The 20,634-nt window shown below is 38.0% G+C and overlaps 1 protein-coding gene across 5 annotated transcripts in view; it reads left to right on the plus strand.

The window, feature by feature from the left end:
• Positions 1 to 20,111, plus strand: part of PTBP3 (polypyrimidine tract binding protein 3) — a 256,357-nt gene extending 236,246 nt beyond the window's left edge. For 4 of the 5 annotated variants that reach the window (XM_073591458.1, XM_073591444.1, XM_073591438.1 and 1 more), the window contains 4 exons: positions 2,955 to 3,047; positions 6,383 to 6,599; positions 8,498 to 8,575; positions 9,228 to 20,111. In XM_073591458.1, the coding sequence (XP_073447559.1) occupies positions 2,955 to 3,047; positions 6,383 to 6,599; positions 8,498 to 8,575; positions 9,228 to 9,360 (521 nt within the window). In that variant the 3' untranslated portion in view covers positions 9,361 to 20,111. Of the gene's footprint in view, positions 1 to 2,954; positions 3,048 to 6,382; positions 6,600 to 8,497; positions 8,580 to 9,227 lie in introns of those variants that run through there. The other variant, XM_073591448.1, reaches the window with a different exon arrangement.
• Positions 20,112 to 20,634: the final 523 nt, after the last annotated feature.

Here is a 20,634-nt window from a genome sequence, read left to right on the forward strand (position 1 = left end):
TGGCCAGGGAGGCTGCCAAGAGGCCTACAGCAACGTTAAAGGAGCTGCAGGAATGTGGCAGGTACTGGCTGTGTGGTACATGTGACAACAATCTCCTGTATTCTTCATATGTCTGGACTATGAGGTAGAGTGGCAAGACAAAGAAAAACATCCAAGCCCAGGCTAAATTTTGCAAAAACACATCTGAAGTCTCCCTGGGAAAATGTGTTATGGGCTGATGAAACCAGGGTTGAACTTTTTAGCCATAATTCAAAAAGATGTGTTTGGCGATATAAGCCTGCACATCACCAAAAGAACACCATACCCACAGTGAAGCATGGTGGTGGCAGCATCATGCTTTGGGACTGTTTTTCTTCAGCTGGAACAGGGGCCTTAATCAAGGTAGAGGGAATTATGAACAGTTCCAAATACCAGTCAATATTGGCACAAAACCTTCAGGCTTCCGCTAGAAAGCTGAACCTGAAGAGGAACTTCATCTTTTAGCATAACGACCCAAAGCATACATCCAAATCAAGAAAGGAATGGCTTCACCAGAAGAAGATTAAAGTTTTTGAATGGCCCTGCCAAAGCCCAGACCTGAATCCGATTTGAAAATCTGTGGGATGACCTGAAAAGGGCTGTGCACAGGAGATGCCCTCGCAAAGAGTGGGCAAATATTACCAAGTCAAGATGTGTCATAACTCATACCCAAAAAGACTGAGTGCTGTAATAAAATCAAAAGGCGCTTCAACAAAGTATTAGTTTAAGGGTGTGCACACTTATGCAACCACATATTTTTACTTTCCTCCACCTAAAAGATTTCAGTTCGTTCACCTGAGTTGTACAGTTTATAGGTCACATTAAAGGTGGGAAAAGTTCTGAAATATTTATCTTTGTCTCATTTTTTCACATCACAGAAACCTGACATTTTAACAGTGGTGCGTAAACTTTTTATATCCACTGTATATACAATTGTATACATTTTGGCCTAAATCAATGAAGAAAGATCATTTTTTTTTTTTTTTTGTTCTTTACATTTATTTAGTTAAAAAAAAAAAAACCCAGTGGTGATTAACCCCTTCCCGACCGGCGCACGCCGATGTACGTCGGCAGAATGGCACGGCTGGGCAAATGGACTTACAGGTACGTCCATTTGAATTCCCCGCCATGCTATTGCATGCGCGCCGGCCGGGAGCTCCGTGAGTCGGGTCGCGGGTCCCGCGGACTCGATCGCCGCGGGGATACCCGCGATTGCCTCACGGAGAGGACGAACGGGGAGATGCTGATGTAAACAGCATCTCCCCGTTCTGCCTAGTGACAAGTGTCACTGATCACAGCTCCTTGTCATCGGGAGTAGTGATCAGAGTAATCACACTGCTAGCCCATCCCCCTACAGTTAGTAATTACTCCCCTAGGACATACTTAACCCCTCCCCACCCCCTAGTGGTTAACCCCTTCACTGCCAGTGTCATTTACACAGGAATCGGTGCATTTGTATAGCACTGATTGCTGTATAAATGACAATGGTCCCAAAAATGTGTCAAAAATATCCGCCATAACGTCGCAGTCACAATAAAAATCACTGATCGCCGCCATTACTAGTAAAAAAAAATTAATAAAAATGCCATAAAAATATCCCCTATTTTGTAAACGCTATAACTTTTGCACAAACCAATCAAATGCTTATTGCATTTTTTTTTTTACCAAAAATATGTAGAAGAATACGTATCGGCCTAAACTGAGGAAAAAAATGTTTTTTTTTATATATTTTTGGGGGATATTTATTATAGCAAAATGTAAAAAAATAATGCGTTTTTTTTTTTCAAAATTGTCGCTCTTATTTTGTTTATAGCGCAAAAAATAAAAATCGCAGAGGCGATCAAATACCACCAAAAGAAAGCTCTATTTGTGGGGAAAAAAGGATGTCAATTTTGTTTGGGAGACACGTTGCACGACAGCACAATTGTCAGTTAAAGCGACGCAGTGCCGAATCGCAAAAAACGCTCTGGTCAGGAGGGGGTAAAATCTTCCGGGGCTGAAGCCGTTAAAAAGCACTGGAAGAAAGCTCGATTTGTGTGGAAAAAAAAAAATTGATTTGGGTATAGTGTTGCAAGGCCGCGCAATTGTCTTTCAAAGTGTGACTGTGCTAAAAGCTGGAAATTGGTCCGGGCAGGAAGGGGATGAAAGTACCTGGTTGTGAAGTGGTTAAAGTGGTTCTAAAGTCTAATACATTCTCTGCAGTAAAGTAAAAAAAATACTCTCCACTACTCCCCCCCCCCCCCCCCCCCCCCCCCCCCCCTAAATACTTACCTGCCTCCTTTCACGATTCAGAACTGTCCTGGCTGCAGCACTGTTCTCCCCTCTTCCTGGTCTCACAAATGACACTGAGAGCAGAGCGAGCTATAGGCTCCTGTATCTTTCAGTCAAACTATTGTGAGGAGTGAGAGGGGACTGGGCTTAACAATGTTGTGTTTATGGATGGACACAAACCAGATTGTGCCCTCATGGGTGCCCTCTTAGCCATGCGCTTGCTGAGTTGACACCCTCAGCAGACAGCAGCAGCAGAGAACCTCCAAGGAGGTGTGTGCAAAATCTTTGCACAGAGCAGGCAATTATAACATCTTTTTAATTTTAAAGGGGGGGTGAACATTTTATGTAAACCATTACCACTTTTTTAATTCTCCTGGGTTAAATGTGAAAGTCTAAGGATTGTGGAGGTAATAATTGTTTTCACTTTTCAGAGAAGGAAGCCAGAGTCAGTGCAATTTTTAAGCTTCCTTACACTATATTTAGCATATTTTAAATTTTGTACATAATGCTGTAAACTTAAATTGGTACTAAGTGCAAAGTAAAAAAGTGAAATGTCTAAAACACTTTATATTTTGGACCTATGCAATGATGTACTGTTTCTGTAACCAATGCTAAACAAACTTTTTTTTTTTTTATTTATAAGCGGTTTCCATCTTTTTTTTTAGGGGTCTATGGAGATGTCCACCGTGTGAAAATACTATTTAACAAAAAGGAAAATGCATTGGTGCAAATGGCAGATTCAAACCAAGCACAACTGGGTAAATATGCAATCAAGAATTTTATTTTTTAGTTTGTATATGACTTTCTTCCTCTTCATGCTTTGTCATTTGCGTTCGCAATTTGAAAAGAATTTAGTGTGACTCTTTTACTACTTGAGTTTTGGGCACCCTTTAAAACAGCGCAAGGGCAGTTGCTGTGTATCCCAATTTCTCTCTGTGCCATGTTAAAATAGAGCCCAGACTCCGTGGCTCCTGCCAGCACTAGCACTGAAGTCAGTGAACAGCTGGGACTCAGCGATAAGCCCAGGATCTGAAATGATCAAAAAACTTTCAGTTTTGCTACAAATGGCTCCAAAGCAGCACCTATGGTGGATTACTGTAAACACAATCTTTCTACATTGTGTTTCCACTGTAAAGGATGTGATGATATGAGTGACATGACAGCACTTCACCTAGTACAGAGTCTCGGGCAGAGCTGCTGCAACTCTGTCCAGCTTCTCTGTGCAGCAGTAGATCATTACTATAGTTATCTATTGCTAGCTAAGTGCAGCCAACAGTTGATTACTGTTGGAAGTGATCTGTTGCTGCATAGGGTGCCTTGATCAGGTCACTATTGTCCAGATTCAGACCCCCATGAAGAAAAAATGTGTATAAAATCGTAAATATACTGGAGCTACTGGCCAACTTATCACCTTCAGCTTGTTCATGTAAGCCGGAAATGAAAGATGATAGCTAATTGCCATGCACAGCTGTTCCAGTTATGATACAGTCCCCTTAGTGTGTATTTTAACATTTCATGACTAAGCCTATTTTTGAAATTTGGTGTTTACAAGTTAAAATCCGTATTTTTTGCTAGAAAATTACTTGGAGCCCCCCAAACATTTATATATTTTTTTTTTTTAGCAGAGAATCTAGAGAATAAAATGGCAATTGTTGAAATATTTTATGTCACACGGTATTTGTGCAGCGGTGTTTTAAATGCAACTTTTTTGGAAAAAGGTACACTTTCATGAATTTAAAAAAAAACAAACAGTAAAGTTACCCCAATTTTTTTGTATAATGCGAAAGATGATGTTACGCCGAGTAAATAGATACCAAACATGTCACGCTTTATAATTGCACGCACTCTTGGAATGGCGACAAACTACAGTACCTAAAAATCTCCATAGGCGACACTTTAAATTTTTTTACGGTTACCAGGTTAGAGTTACAGAGGAGGTCTAGTGCTAGAATTATTGCTCTCGCTCTGACAATCGCGGCGATACCTCACATGTGTGATTTGAACACCGTTTACATATGCGGGCATGACTTCCGTATGCGTCTTCTTTGCTGCTCACGGGGACGGGGGCTCTTAAAATAAATAAGAAGAAAACATTTTTTTTTATTTTTTTTTTATATTTATTGTGTTTAAAAAAAAAAATTGATCACTTTTATTGCTGTCACAAGGAATGTAAACATCCCTTGTGACAGTAATAGGTGGTGACCGATACTCTTTATGGAGGGATCATTTCAAAGTATTCAGATCGCCAAAAACAGCGATTCTGAATACTGTGTATTTTTTTAAAACCGGCGCCTTTGCAGCCGAGTAAACGGGAAGTGACGTCATGACGTTGCGTCCGTGTTTACCATAAGGAGGCTGGAACAAAGTTATTCACGGCTTCGTTCCAGTCCGTCCCCAGCCGCCGGAGGCGCAGCCGATTGGTCATTGGGCCTCCCGATGGAACGGGAGGCCCGGTAAGAGCGACTGGAGGGGGTGACGTCCCCTTCTGCTCCTCCGGTATAACAACCGAGCGTCTTTTAGCCGCATCGGTTGTTATGTCTGGATAGCCGATCGCCGGCTCTAAAAAACAGTACCGGGATAATGCCTGCAGCTGCGGGCATTATCCTGGTATAACCCCGGAAAGCCGAGTACGCACATCTGCGTACCCTCGGTGGGAAGGGGTTAATTAAAAAAATAAATATATACATACTCACACACCAATCAGCCATAGCGTTAAGACCACTGACAGTTTAAGTGAATAACATTGATTATCTTGTTAAAATTGCATTTGAAAAAAATGGGCATCACAGTTTCTTGTGTTTGGGGCTGTGTAGCCACAGATTGATCAGGGTGCCCATACTGACCTTTGTCCACAGCCAAAAGCAATTACAGTGGGCATATGAGCATCAGATTTTGTATTGTAAATATATGAAGGTGCGCAGATCATATAAAACTTGCATTGGGAAAAATTACAGGCAAATGCATTTTTTTCAGATTTTGTACTATTTATTCCCAATAGAATTCAAGGAAATAAAAATATGTATCTGAATCTATTACCAAATAATGCCTTAGTTTTCCTAGAAAAAAAAAATAGGGTATAATGCATTGGGGTAGACTACAAAAAATGGTATATAATGTGTGTGACCAAGACTGCCAAAATGAAAACCATGCTCTGTTACCCAGGAGGCATTGGGACTCAAGTGGTTAATTAAAAATAAGAATAAATAGTGCTTTGACACTAGCTGGAAGTACCAATGCTTTGCCCTCTCAAAAGGCATGGGTGGCTTACCTGGCAACATTTTATTTTTCTCAACTAGTATTTCAATCAAGACATGCCTGCCAGACTACATTGCTAGGATGTGCACATCACATTTTCTACTCCATTTAAAACAAAAGTTCAATCAAGGACTCCCCTCTTAAGCACCTTGATTATATTGTGAAGGGGAATCTACTCACTGATGTAGCCAGGATGGTAATTAACCATTTCAGCTCTGGAAGATTTACCCCACTTCATGACTAGGCCATTTTTTTAAATTTTTATTTATTACTAGTAACGGCGGAGATCAGCGATATTGTGGCGGACAAATCGGGACACTAACTGACACTTTTTGGGGACCAGTGACATTAATCCAGCAAGTGGCAAAACATTTTTACCTTAATGCAGGGAATGCATTAAGGTAAAAAACGGTTTAGCTTTAGAACCACTTTGAGGATGTGGTTTAAAAATCTAATTAAGGATGTTTTCATATTAAATAGGTTATATAGGAGGATTGCATAGACTTATGTTCTCTTACACAATGTCCTGTACTGAGGAAGCTGAATGCCTGCTAGCTGGAAAACCCAGCTGTGTCACTGCCTGCTTCAGTCCCACTAAGGATTAGGAACCAGCTGAAGTGGTTCCCAATCATGGCATCATTTAGGAAAAAAAAAAGCTTTCAGCTGGCAGCAGCCACTGCAACCTCTGGATGGCAGTGTGCCTCTCTTTAGTACTGTAATGGTCTGATACAGTTATAGTATTAAAATATACACAATTTTAACCCTATGTCAATTAACATTACAACAAAAGTCGACAGGCATACTTTTTAATTTATGATTTTTTTTTCTTTTTTACCAGCCATGAGCCATCTAAATGGGCAGAGGCTTCATGGAAGGGTACTACGAATTACTCTCTCAAAGCATCAATCTGTCCAACTTCCTCGTGAAGGACACGAAGACCAAGGCCTTACAAAGGACTACGCCAACAGCCCATTGCATCGCTTCAAGAAACCAGGCTCCAAGAACTTCCAAAATATCTTCCCTCCCTCTGCAACACTGCACCTGTCTAACATCCCGTATGTACAATAACAAGATATCAAGTGATGGGTTATATGCAGTTATGGAATTGCTATAGCAGAATTATCACATTTTTAACTAATGAATTACATTTTCATCTTTTAGAAAGTATTTTCATTTTCACTACTCTTCTTTGTCTGTTCCACAAAAATAATAAAATGCGTGCATGCCTATTTTTTTAAAAAAGGGGAACATTTTAAAAGGAAGTAATTCAGCTAGCTAATTTTGCTATAGTCTGGGTTCATAGTGACATTGAGTGGCTGACCTAGTGCAGCCCACACCTGTAAATTGGTACTTGTGACGTGTACTAAGTCTGGAACACCTTTTGATGACCGTTTCTGGACCAGCCCATTTACATTTTTTTTTATTTTCGCATAAGTTAGTGTGTGGTATGGAAGGGGGTTTCCTTCACCCCTTTTTTTCTCCTTCACCCTTTTTTTTTCCTCCTTCACCCTTTTGACTCCTCCAAAACATTTAACAACCCAGTACTGCAAGCATATGCCATAATATCACTGTGACATCCAGCTTCATGCAGCAGTGCTGCCCAGTTGCGGCTGGTGAAGTTTTAGTATCCCACTTCTCATAAGCCCCACCCCTTATATAATCCACTCACTCCGTCCCCTGTATTCCACCCATAGTGTCAGGTGTATACAGCTCAGCATCACAGGACAGGGTATATAGCTCAGCATTACAGATAAGGGTATATGGGGCAGCATTACAGATAAGGGTATATGGGTCAGCATTACAGATAAGGGTATATGGGGCAGCATTACAGATAAGGGTATATGGGGCAGCATTACAGATAAGGGTATATGGGGCAGCATTACAGATAAGGGTATATGGGGCAGCATTACGGATAGGGGTATATGGGGTAGCATTACTGATAGGGGTATATGGGGCAGCATTATGGATAGGGTATATAGGGCAGCATTAACCCTCCCCGGCACGTGGCACTGGCAGCACCCACCACCCCCCTTTTGCGGGTGGCTCGCGGCACTGGCAGCACCAAACCCCCCCCCCGCGGAACTGATGGCACTGGCAGAACCCATTTACCCCCCCTCCCCGCAGGCCTTTTTGCGGCGCTGGCAGCACCGACCCTCCCTACGCGGGTGGCTCGCGGAACTGCACTTACCGGGCTGTGGAGAGGATCCTACTCTGGCTCTCCTCTCCTCCACAGTGCAGGCAGCAGCGGCGGAGGTGTACGCTCCTCATGCTTCCTCCGCTTGCCAAAGCGCTGCTAGGCATCCAATAGGAACGCCTGGCGCTTTGGCCAATCGGAAAACGTGTCTCACTGACCTGCCTCCTGATTGACGGGGAGGCACTGTAGTGTGAAAAATAGCGAAAATGAATTCGCTATGGTCACACAATTGGTTGGGATCGGGCCGCACTCTCTGCGCCCCGAGCCCACCCTTTTTTTGAAGCCTATTAGAGCATCTGGCTCTAATCGGGTTCTTAAAAAAAAAACAAAAAAAAAAACACCCGCCCTAGGAATCCATGTGTCCAGTATCCTGAGGGGGGGGGGGGGGGGTGGCGCCCATGTGCCCACAATGCATGGACCGCCACTGGTGCTGCCTGTCTTTTACCTAATGGATGAACAGATTCCTGCAGGCAAGGGGATTTTTGTCAGCTGTTAAAGGAGACAGGATAAATGTATTAAAAATCCAACTGTGTTGCATCTGAAAGTTTACCTTGATCCAGTGCTTCAGCTGTCGGATGGCAGAAGTTGGTTTCCTCATTCAGTCCTATATGAATATACAGTCCTCCTAATCTTTAATTACACTTTTATTTTCTTTGCGGTGGTTAAAGTTGATCTGCTGTTCTATGTGATTTACTCCTGGTAAAACCTGAATGCGCATTGTTAAATTTATTTTTCCTATCTTTTTTTCTTTCCGGAAAGGCCTTCAGTCTCTGATGATGACCTTAAGAGATTATTTGCAAGCACTGGATGTTCAGTAAAAGCCTTTAAATTCTTCCAGTAAGTTTCTTTGGTCCATTTTCTTACAGCACAATCACTATGGAATTGTGGAACATGGCTTTTAATGATTTATTATAATGCATGCCTGTTCCTTGAATATAAACATTTGAAATGGTGTTGTAAATATAAACAGCAAAAGTGTGCCCGTCCTTGTGGATATAACAAAAAGTGGCATCTAGTGACTCGTGATAAGCTGTGTAGGCTGCTGTTTGATATTTGTTTGGATGCTATGCCAATAAAACTTTTGTAAGTGGAAAACCACTGTGTGGATGAAAAATATCCTTTTCATTTTTTGTGCAAACATTTTTACAGCCATTAGCTCCAGCTTTCCTCTGTTTTGCTTCTGAAAGGTGAAGAAAGTGCTACATAAAGATCATATGTCCATGTTTGTATTCTGATGCTGGCCAGAAATAAATACTGAAATTAACCACATGTCCTTATTTGAACTGGCTTTTTTGAGGTTTTCTTTTCCTGACACGTTCACAGTAGCGGCAGTTTCCATAGACGCACATGGTTTTTGTGCATGCTTTTTTTCTTCACATTTTTCGAAAAACATAAAGGAGGGGAGCTGGATCTAAAGCTGCCTATGTATATAAAACCATATATTTAATAAAATTACAGTATAACAATTGTGCTTGCTTTATTTTTGAAGGAAAGATCGAAAGATGGCCCTTATCCAACTTGGATCACTGGAAGAAGCTATACTGGCTTTAATTGAACTGCACAACCATGACTTGGGAGACAACCACCATCTGAGAGTTTCCTTCTCAAAGTCAATGATATAATTTCTGCGCCATTATTTTCCCACTTATTTTCTTGAAAAGACTGGACCATAGTTTTGGCTAAATCCCTCAGACAGAGACTGAAGATGCCAAGGCCAATTCAGCCTCATTTGTTATACTGAACCAACGTGAAAATAAAAATATCCCACCTCATACACAAGTTTATAACACAGAATGGCCAAGGCATACATATTGCACTGTACAGCAGTGAAATAAGCAGATTATGAGTTTTATTCATTTTGTAAACATACCCTGGCGTTCATTTCCTTTTTGTTCCAAAACATTACACAGCATTTTTCTGACAATCATCAAGGTTTCAAGTTGCTTTAACATAAACCATGTAATTTTGTTTTTATTTTTTTTGGTAAAATGTAAAGGTTTAAAAAAATCTTTGTTATTTATAGCTGTACAGAGGTTAACATTACATGTGTTTAAGGTACACCTATGCTCCTCTATCATAAATTATATTTGAATTTTTATTGCATTAAATTTGAAGGTCCTTGATGTTGTAGGATGGTTGATTGTATATCAATTGCAAAATAACTTTGTACCCACCCAATTTTTTTTTCATTTTTTTAAATATTTTTTAGATTATGCACTAATATTCGCCAGTCTGTGTTGTATATTTTTTTTTTCAGTTGTTCTGCAAAACTGTAGACTTGAAAATACAACTCAATACATTCATGCATTATGAATTACAAAATGGCTTTTGCCAGATGAGGTCTGTTGTGTAAACAATGATTTTTGGAACAAAATGAAAATGTTCACAATTAAACAATGAGCTATTTTTTCTGATCAAAAATAGAAACGTTTACAGTCTTAACAATATGATTCAGGTCTCATTTTGGTTTTTGCAGATTTTTAAGAAATTATTTTTGGTAATGTGTTAGACTTAAACCTCAAGGGTTTTTTTGTACCACTATAATAACTGAAATCTATACATCAAAATTACTGTGTACTTATTTTACTTATGTGCCTTATGTGCTTATACAAATAGGCTAGATTTTTTCTGATGTATCTTCTGCAATCTTTATTGTGGGCTTGGTGAGAGAGTTTTTGCTCCTTTTATATTTCTAGATTTTATTTTTTGTTTGTGTTTTTAATATATATGTTTGCTTTTTCTGTTGTGTCCATCAAGGTTATGGTTCTTTTAGCAGTAGTGAACAGCTAATAAGAATACAGTAAAAGAGAGAGTAAATGACAGGCTGCAAATTTTTATACATGCTTTCTTGAAGGTGGCTGGATATATTGAAAGTATACAAGCTAGGCTTCTTAAATGAGGAACTGGGTTTTGAGGCTTAAAAAAAGGCCTTGAATGTGCCCTCCTATTGTAAGCCACAGAAAAATTGGCTTGTGTTATTTCATGGCTTTAAATGCATATTAATTTTGTAAAAATATCTGTGTTTGAACTATATTATTGAATTTCAGTGTGTGAGAGAGAGTCAATATCTCTGGCCTTTGTTTTTCTTTTGTACTGATTTAGAAAAAAACAGAGGAAAGGAAACTAATCCGATTCAACCATTGTCCAATTCATATTTGATGGGCAACACAGACACCTTTTTTTGTATTCAGGTTTAAGAAGTCCACCCTTTGTATACGTAGATGTCAGTACATGTCCTGGATAGAAACAGTGTGTTTACACACAGGGAATGCACCTCAATGTGTACTTACAGCTGCAGGAAAAAAGAAAACCTGTTGATCCATATATTTTTATGTGTTGTGTTTTTTTTTTTTTTGTTTGTTTTTTTTTGTCAGACTTTCAGCTGGCTTTAAAACACATGTGAATGTACCCATATGTTTATTTAATTACATTGTTTTATTTTAAATATCAACTGTTGAATTTGGAATGCCAGTGAAAGCATTTCTTACTGTCTAGTGTGATGGTCCAAAAATGGTTGGATTGTTTGTTGTGTACCTGTTGAAAGATGGTAGCTATTGGCCTGACTTCTTTCTTCCCGTATGTGTTCCATAGTCAGCAAACTGTTGCCTCACTCAGGATATCTTTAGTCTTTATTTTTTTTTCTCCTGATGCATAACAAAATGCAAAAAATCTCGATATCCTATTCTCAAGAATGTGTTTGTTTTTTTACCGGCGCTGAATGTCAGTTGCTGCTATTGGCAAGAACATGCAGTAGTAACAAAATGTAATATAGCAGAGTCGAGTTGAGGTCTTAGCTGGTCTAAGTACATTGTGTGGTGTTATACAGATTCTCAACCCTTTCATTGTTTAAATTATATATAAATATATATAAAATTAAAAATCACTCTTTCCTTTTTTTTTCTTTTTTTTTTTTAAATAGTATTCTTGTAATAACACAAGATGTCATGGAACTTCAGTATAATGGAACAGTGTTTTCGCAAAATAAAATATAATTTGAAGTACATCTTACTAATAAAAAAAAAAAAATATATATATATATATATATATATATATATATATATATATATATATATATATATATATATATATAAATAATGTGTGTGTGTCGAAGGTGTTTAAACTTTTCAGGGGCTGTTGGTTCTTTCAACCATGCTAGCCTGTGTTAATCTAAATCCCTACTCAGGTAATTCTCATAAGCAAAAATTATTGTCCTCATTTTGAGTGACAGCATATTAAAAAATAAGCAACTGTTGATTTGTAACCTATTTAAGAAAAAAGTATATATATATATTTTTTTTTTTTCAAATTGAAATAAGCGTTATTGACCAATTACACACATGCATTTTTGTCTTAATAAAATTATTTAAACAATGTTGTCATTGTGTATGTGGAAGGGTGCGTCTGCCATCACCATTGGTGATGTGTGTTTGTGTAATCATTGGATGCATATAGAATATTGCAATAAAACTTTGTGTTATGTCTCTTCGAACACCTGATTACATCTATAGGCAATAATGTTTAGGTACCACAGAACATCTTCCAGTACCAGTGAATAACGTAGGCCTTGTAGTCTGCCTTAGCTGCGTTCTTGTACGAGTTAGTAAATTGTAATTCTAAAATGGTGTATAGCTTGATAAAAAAAGACAGGCAATCAATGTTTCCACCTTCTGTTCTATGATGGTTAAAATATGAAAATGGATATGTTGATTACCCTTATTACGTATTAAAATTAACATGTAAATTACCCTAAACTACTGTCTTCAAAGCTTATAGTCTTCCTTTAGGACAATATTCAGTTGTGGGGGGGAAATTTCCTTAGATGAATCTTGTGTGCTTAATGCCTTTTCAGATGTGGTTGAAATTTTATAAGATCGCACCTTATTCTTTTAGGCTGTGACATTCCCATTTCTAGACTTAAAGTGGATGTAAACCCTTAAAAAAATGTTGTTTTTTTTTTTTCTTTTAATATCATACTGTAGAGTATAAGATTTCCTATCATTTGAGCCCAGTCTTGCCACACAGAGTTAATCCATCTCTGAGCAATCCCCTTTTATTGCTTAGTGAGATAAATCTTGACAAACTGAGAAAAACTTTGTCAAATCCTCCCCCTTGCTGTGAGTGACAGGTGATTTACATATCTCGTGCACTAGCCTAAGACACAGGCAGTATTTTAAATTCCCTCCCACTCCTTTCTTCAGCAGCTCTGCAAGGATTGGCTGTTCCACACCTCACCATGATTTGGCATGCTGAAGTCATGTGGTTACTTTCCTGTCTTTTCACTGGATGTTAGAGATCATAGCAGAAGTTCAGTGTTAGAAATACACAGGAGAAAATGCATATTGACAAGGGGAGTGTAGAGGTGGGTGGGGAGTCTACTGACATCACGACTCCACCCACCGAGCTCCAGACAACAGACCCACCCACAGAATATGCCGTTTTTCGGGTCTAATAACAGAGAGAAGGGAGACATTTGACAGGTAAAGACACATGCAGGAGGCATGTATATCCTTATAGATAACCCCTATGGCAGTAGTTTAGAAAGGATGACATTGGGTTTACATCCACTTTAAGTTGTCATCCTGAGCAACACCTCTGATATAGAGCATTAGGGAAGCAAAGATCTGATCGAATAGAAAGCTTGTTATTTTGTCCTTGGGTCTGAAATGTACATCATTATACATTTATACTTTAGAAGATACCAGTACAGCTGTACACCCAGTGTATAATTACCGATTTAATGTGTATGTGGAAATTTAAAACCTGATGACTAGTTGACATCATTTACTTTGTCCATGAGTCCTTTTTGAACAGAAATGCCATGTACTCACAGGCTTTTTCCTTATAACTAATTAATTTATAGATTGGCACCTTTGCCTAAAGCTTGATGTGTGCAGTTGGCTTCCTATGAACTCAGTGTTTTAAAATGGGGAAGGAGGCAGCTGTGGCTCTGGCTTAATTATAAGCGCTCTTACATTGGTGGGTCTCAATATGCTGTCACATGCAAACCTATTGGTTTTGTAAAGCCAACAGAAAGGAAAAATGAAAATAGTGTGAATATGCGCAACAATTATATATTAGACAGAGACAAAACTTTATTTACTGCATGATATTAGATGAAGAAAACATATATTTTGTGGTTAACTGTTTTATCAGCTAGCATGTCTTTTCTTTTTTTATTCTTTGTGTACCATTGAGGTCACTAAGTTGAAGGGTTATTGTGGGGAGATTACATATTTTTTTAGGTTTTGTGTGCAGTATACAGTATATAGTTTATTGCTGTTTGATAGTGTAAAGCCCATAGGTAGCTCTATTTTATCTTTAGGAGAGAGCTTCATTCTTTATTTTGCTTATCATAAAATAGTCCCAAGCTCAAGTTACCTGTATACAGTGACTTTTTTTAAATATCTTTTGCAATTTTTTTTAGCAACATGCTCCTGTTAGAAAACAAACCCAAAAAGTATCTCACATTAAATGCTAAACATATTTTTTGCCTTCACTGGTAGTTCAAGAAGCATTTCCCCTTTATGATTTGTGAGCATATTTGATACCCTTCCCCAAGCTTTAACTGAGGCAACACAGCTCAGAATACTACAGGTTTATATTCAATTAACTATTTTCCCTTGCTATCTTTTACTAGTATGGTATATAATATCGTAACAAGAAATCTGAGCCTTAAAATATGGCCAAAGCTTTTTGGCCATACTTCTCTTCTGGATTACGAGAGCGCACTTACGCGTACTCTCCTGTGACCCAGAATCACCCAACAGCAGGCTAAAGTCTGCTGTCAGCTGAAATCACAGAGCCTGTCCAGGCTCTGGAAGGAGCCTGACCATATTGTCGCGTTTCACCCAGATACCTGCTCGACTGCTGGTTTAGCCTCTGGAGGGGCATTGCAGAGAGCGGTGACTGACAGTCACCGCTGTCTGCTCAGAGAAAACCGAGAACGGAGCGATCGCACACACACAACACGCACACATTGAATTAACGTGACCACCAAATTGCTTCTTATCCAGTATAACAAATATGACATTCAATCTATTTTTTTCTGCCTTTAGTTTTTGTACTCCTAAGTTATTCGATATAAAAGGCTGATTTTTGAAGGAAAAAAAAATTGTTAAATACAATTTTGTAGAATGTGAAAAAATACCTTCTTGACTTTGGATGCTATGTCGATATAAGCATCGGAAATCACATGAAACCACAGTGTTGTCCTAAAAGTGTTCTGTAGACACTTGCCAAATAGTTTGCTGAAATCGAAATATATACATTTTAGACTTGTACATCCTTTTCAATACCTACAGTTCTGATATCAATGTCCCTTCATGCTGGCTTACATTGTGAAATAGATATTATATATATACACACACAAACACTATGTTGCCCTTTGTTACAATTAAGGGGGGCACACTACCATGAGTTTGAAGTGCTACTGCATGATAAGTGCCTGCGATTGCCAGTTTTTGATAAATTGTAATTCCATATTGTGTGGAATGCTAGTTGTAAAAAAAAAAGTGACAGAAAACACAATTAAAAAGTGTTTTTAACCTGTCAATATAAGAGTATTATAAGTGAAAGTTTAATAATCTGTTGTCCAGAGAATCTAATTTATGTTCACCTCATGGGCAAGCCTACAGTGCAGACATAAGTGGTTCTAGGGATCACATTATAACTAAAATGTGTTAATTTCCTAAACGCTGCCTAATTTGTGGCAGTACCTCCTGTGCACAATAATGCAGTTGTGTATCGCCCATACTACAGATAAGAAAAGTTGTACTGTATTGTAGTTTTGAAGTGGGTTGGATTTCCAAAAGCTTAAATTTAGTTTTGAATCCATTACCTTCAGGTAATAATGTTTAATTGGTATAGCAAGGATTAATGCTGTTTTGCATTTACATTTAACTATTTAATGTAAAGTATGGACAATTAAATTTGACTTACAGAAATTATATGCTTTAAGACTAAGACCACCAAAATCTAATATTTCAGTTTTTGGAGCCTCGGTCAGGCTGGCTTCCTGTATCATTTGAGGGCTTCATTGGAAAGGTTCCTTCTGGTTCTGCTCTGACTGCATTCTTCATAATTTAAGTAAAAGCTTTCCATATGACCACAGATGGTAGGGAACCTGGGAGGAAACTGATGGAGATATAGCCTACCTATATTTACCCAAAATTGATTGAAACATTTTCTGTCCTTCTGTGGTATGTAAACATTCCAGGGGACTTCACATCTGATCCTTCCCCACTGTGTTATTTTCCATTAGTATCTGTCAATTGACAGCTGAAATTCAGGGCTACAAGCAAGGGCCAGTCAGTGTAACGTCTGCTTGAATAGTCACTATTGCAGCCAAGATTCAGTCTAAAATTGTAAAACTTTACACTGATTCAACTGTGTTAATGCTGATCAGTCTTGTGTTATCCTAAACCTAGCCTCACATTGTACCATTTCAGAGACTGCCAACAACTATGTAGTGGTTATACACTAGTAGATTTTCCAATAAACATTCATAGGAATAGTTGTCCAAAAATTCTTTATACATTTTAATGACTGGACAGATGTCAGTCAAAAGTACTTCTGACATTTAATTTTGGAATTAAAGTAATTTGCTGAATGAAAACCACATACATGATTAGAAATTAATTTGTTCAAGAAACAAATTTCCATTCAGTCCCTTTTCTCGCCACACTGATTGAAAACGATCATCCATTTGACCCCACTAATCAAAGGACATTCTTAAAATTAAACATTTCAAATGAAGTGCTACTAGTGTGTACCCAGCTTAAGGGCCTATACATACATACTATGTCAAATAAAATAGTTCCCTGACATACATAGTTATTGATACATTTTGCTGATCCAGCATATCAAATTTAACTACTTGAGTTCCCAGTGCCACTTTAAAATGGCACTGGAAATCGGCAGGTCCAGGTTGGGTTGAGGGGGGGGGTCAGGCTGGTACTACTGGCTCAGTGACAGCCGGCATTCAGCACCAAGTCCAGGAGCTGAAACAATAAGCTGGGCTTTCAATGCTTCTACAGAATGCTCCATAGGTTAGAAGAATGTAAACCCTATGCTTCTAAGTAGTGTCAGTATGGAGGCTTGGGTGGAACTGTTGCAGCTTTGTCCAGCCTCTCCATACAGCAGTAGATCACTGCAGTAGTGTGATAGATATTTCTTCCCAAAATCCCCAAGTTGCAACAATGTCATTCAAGCTTTTAGCAACCTCAAATGTGAAAAAGGACCTTCATCCTGACTTAATCTTATCCTAATGTTTAACAATTTAAGCAAACCCTTTTTACTTCCCCCAGCGTTTGTCTCAATGTAGCGTTGAAAGGATAATATAGCTTTCCTAAAGTAAAGCACTAGTTTTACCATTCTAATTTACATAAAGGCCGGACTATTGTGATGTCATTTTAATCAGACTTGGATTAACAATGTAATTTACATTAGGGTAGACTACTAAATCTAAAATATATCATGTACAAAACTGAAGCATCACTGAAACAAAAACGATTCTCCTGGCACTCAAGTGAATTTGGTGAGAAAGTGGTTATGGAAAATCTAACTGGTGTATGGCTTACTTATCTTTTTTTTTTTTTTTTTTGGTATCTGAAATGTAAAAATTGGTTTCGTCCATATGGGGGGTACACAGGTACGTCCTGAACTGGTTTAATAAAGTTTGCATGGACTGCCCTTCTATTCACACAAATGCACGTGTACTTTGAGGGTTATTTTGCTGCTTTAATGAATAGGCAACACAGCCCTATTTAGTTTGTAATTTTTTCTAATGTAGATGTCATCATCATTATGTTTGTGATGAGTTTGTAGTTTTGAATTCTTGAATGTACTTTCAGTGTAAACAAGCTCTAGTGTACAAGGTTATGGAAAACTAGTGTAAACAAGGTGGTCTAATATACAAGATTATGGAAAACTGTGGTTTAATACTCATCTTTATGACTTAACATACAGTACGTTTGGAACAGCCGCTGCTGTCAGTCTTGCATTTATGCAGCTTTTTAGAGGTTACAACATACGCATTTGATTTATATGCAAAGATAATGTTTAGAAGTGTTCACTTGTCTTAAAACAAGTGGACATATGTTGGCAGTTTAGCGTCTTAGATTTCGTTATTCTTTTACCTTACAATATCCACTGCTAGGTTTATGAATATTATAAACAAGAGAATATTTGTTCAAGTCTCAAAGCTTTAACACCAGCCTAAGGGCTCGTTTACAGTAGTAGTAGCCCTCAGGAGAGCGATTCTTAGTGGATCACTTTTCAGAGAACACATGACAGGCAGTGAGGAGGTGCTGTTACCTCCTCCCCACCTGTTTTAACCCCTAAAAGACCACATTTTCATGCCATTCTGGTCCTAATTACTTGAATAGGTTATTTTCCGTAAGTACTACTTGCCACTAAATGGGGGGATTTTTTGCCCCCCATGGCATGTGTAGTGCCCCTGTACAGCTGTCTTTGCAGCTTGGGGGAGAAGGGGTCATAAACGCAGCTCAGTTGCCTATTTTTACTGTCCCCATCAGCTACAAGTGTAAACTAAGCCTAAGGCACTCTATTTTCAATAATGTGACTGTACTTTTAAAATTCCACTGGATTCAACTGAAAATAACTGCCACTTTAAAAAAAAAAAAAAAAACATATGTTTTTTATCTTAATATATATAATACAGCCTTTGTGGCTTGAAGCAGGATGGTTTCACTAGAAAGGACCAAAGTTTATGTGCCTTCAATTTTCAATGTTACCTGTCCATATCTGAATCACTGTAACATTCTTTTCACAATAGTTTATGCTTAAAAGGTAGAGCTCTCAATGCAGGAATATTTAAAGCAAAACTAAACCCTCCTACCTTTTACAGCCAAGGAAGCTTCCATCTTAGCCTCTGTTTGATCTGCAGTTGCCATGGTGCTGCACATGTGATCAGTTATGACACTGGCCATTTGATGGCTTGACCGTTCGGTTGAGAGCGCAAGCAACTGTGACAGTTGTCATTGATGGCATGCCTTGATTGTAACGGTTTTCAGAAATCGTTAAACTGAGGGATTTAGTTCCACCCAACGTTACCATTCACTAGGGCATAAAAGATTCCATGATTCTAAGCAATTCCTGCCACAATTAAAAGCAAGAATCTCATCCCAGTTGCTATGGGACAATGATTATACTTCCTTCACATGGGCAGTAGAAGAATAAAACTAGCCATACCCTGAGCAAAATTTCAACCAGTGGGTGGCCCTGTCCGAACCCCTCCACCCAACATCCTTCAATTGAAAAATCAAAGGAGCCGGGCGTAACATTGTTGGCTGAGTAGCGCCTGCATCTTATCCAGCACTAGCTGTCAGAATAGAATAGCTGTAGCTGGAGATTTATGAATTCATGCAGGCTGAATGAAAAAATCTAGCAATGTATGGCAAGCTTAATTGTTCTTGTTAAAGTCTGAACAGCACAAGTGTAGCCTTAAATAACACCATGGGAATGGACATTCTTGCTTGAAGTATAGATGTTTTCATTGTCGAGCATTAAATGCTTTCATACAGCACTGCTGTAATAACTAATTTGCATGTCATGAATTTGGAAACAGTCATAGTAATTCATTTTTATTTTTCGGAAGATGCGAATATTTCAGTAATTCTATTTTTAAAAACCGGTTTACAGCATTAACCATGCCTACAAAGAAATGGTCACTCCTTAATTTTCTCTGTGTCTTTTTGGTATGCGTGTATTGCACATTCTGTTTGTAAGCCCACAGTAGCACAAGTTTCATGATTTGAATAGACTCATTCCTGTACTGTATCTAGAAAGTCACCTCATTGCTCTGACCAAAGATGTCTCTTCTGGTAATACAGAGATGTTTATCTGGCTGTGTACATTTTAGTTTTGAATATGCTATTCTAAAATAAGTGACCTTTTTTGACTTATTTCTTAAATCCAATAATTTGAATTTTGTGACAGAATTCATTATTGCAAAGGTTTATGGAGAATTCAAGTACTGTATTTAAAAAAAAAAAAATCAAACATTTGTTGGCCAATGATATATATATTCCATAATCTGTTCTGCCTGTTATGTAATTTTTTTGTCCCTTCTATATTACCAACTATGTTATGACATAACAAATGCTGTAAATATTTGTAACAACTTTTTTTTTTTTTTACTAGGCATAAAAGTGGTTTTTGGGAACAATTTAAAGTATACAGTGATTTTATATGAAAAACATCAGTTGACTTGTATATTTTGATAAGCAACAGTACCAGCTTTCATTTGTGACAATGTAGAGGGTGTATGGGGCAGCAAGATTCCATGTATGTTATGATGACCTGTTACTAAATGAAAAGTGAAGATGAATATTAAAGAAAACATATTTTCTAACTGCGTAGTGCATGTTTGTTTTACATTCGTGTATAATATTTAATATATATATATATATTTTTAGTATTTGTATTACAAATACTACTCTGATACCTATGCTTACTCCTTTCCTTTATAACTCTAGCTGTTTGTAGCATGCCTTTAATAAATGTCATTACGTCTATACTGTCTTAAATTTTCCTGTTTTCTTGTCTCCATCTGCTTTGGGTTTTCTTTTTGTCTTTATTTGTATATATAATTTTGTGTTTTTTTTTTCCTTGCATTATACATATATATACAGTCAGGTCCATAAATATTGGGACACAATTCTAATCTTTTTGGCTCTATACACCACCACAATGGATTTGAAATGAAACAAAAAAGATGTGCTTTAACTGCAGACTTTCAGCTTTAATTTAAGGGTATTTACATCCAAATCAGGTGAACGGTGTAGGAATTACAACAGTTTGTATATGTGCCTCCCACTTTTTGCAGGGACCAAAAGTAATGGGACAGATCATCCATCAAACTTTCACTTTTTAAT

The sequence above is a fragment of the Aquarana catesbeiana genome, linkage group LG01, assembly GCF_042186555.1.
Source record: "Aquarana catesbeiana isolate 2022-GZ linkage group LG01, ASM4218655v1, whole genome shotgun sequence".
Taxonomy (NCBI): Eukaryota; Metazoa; Chordata; class Amphibia; order Anura; family Ranidae; genus Aquarana; species Aquarana catesbeiana.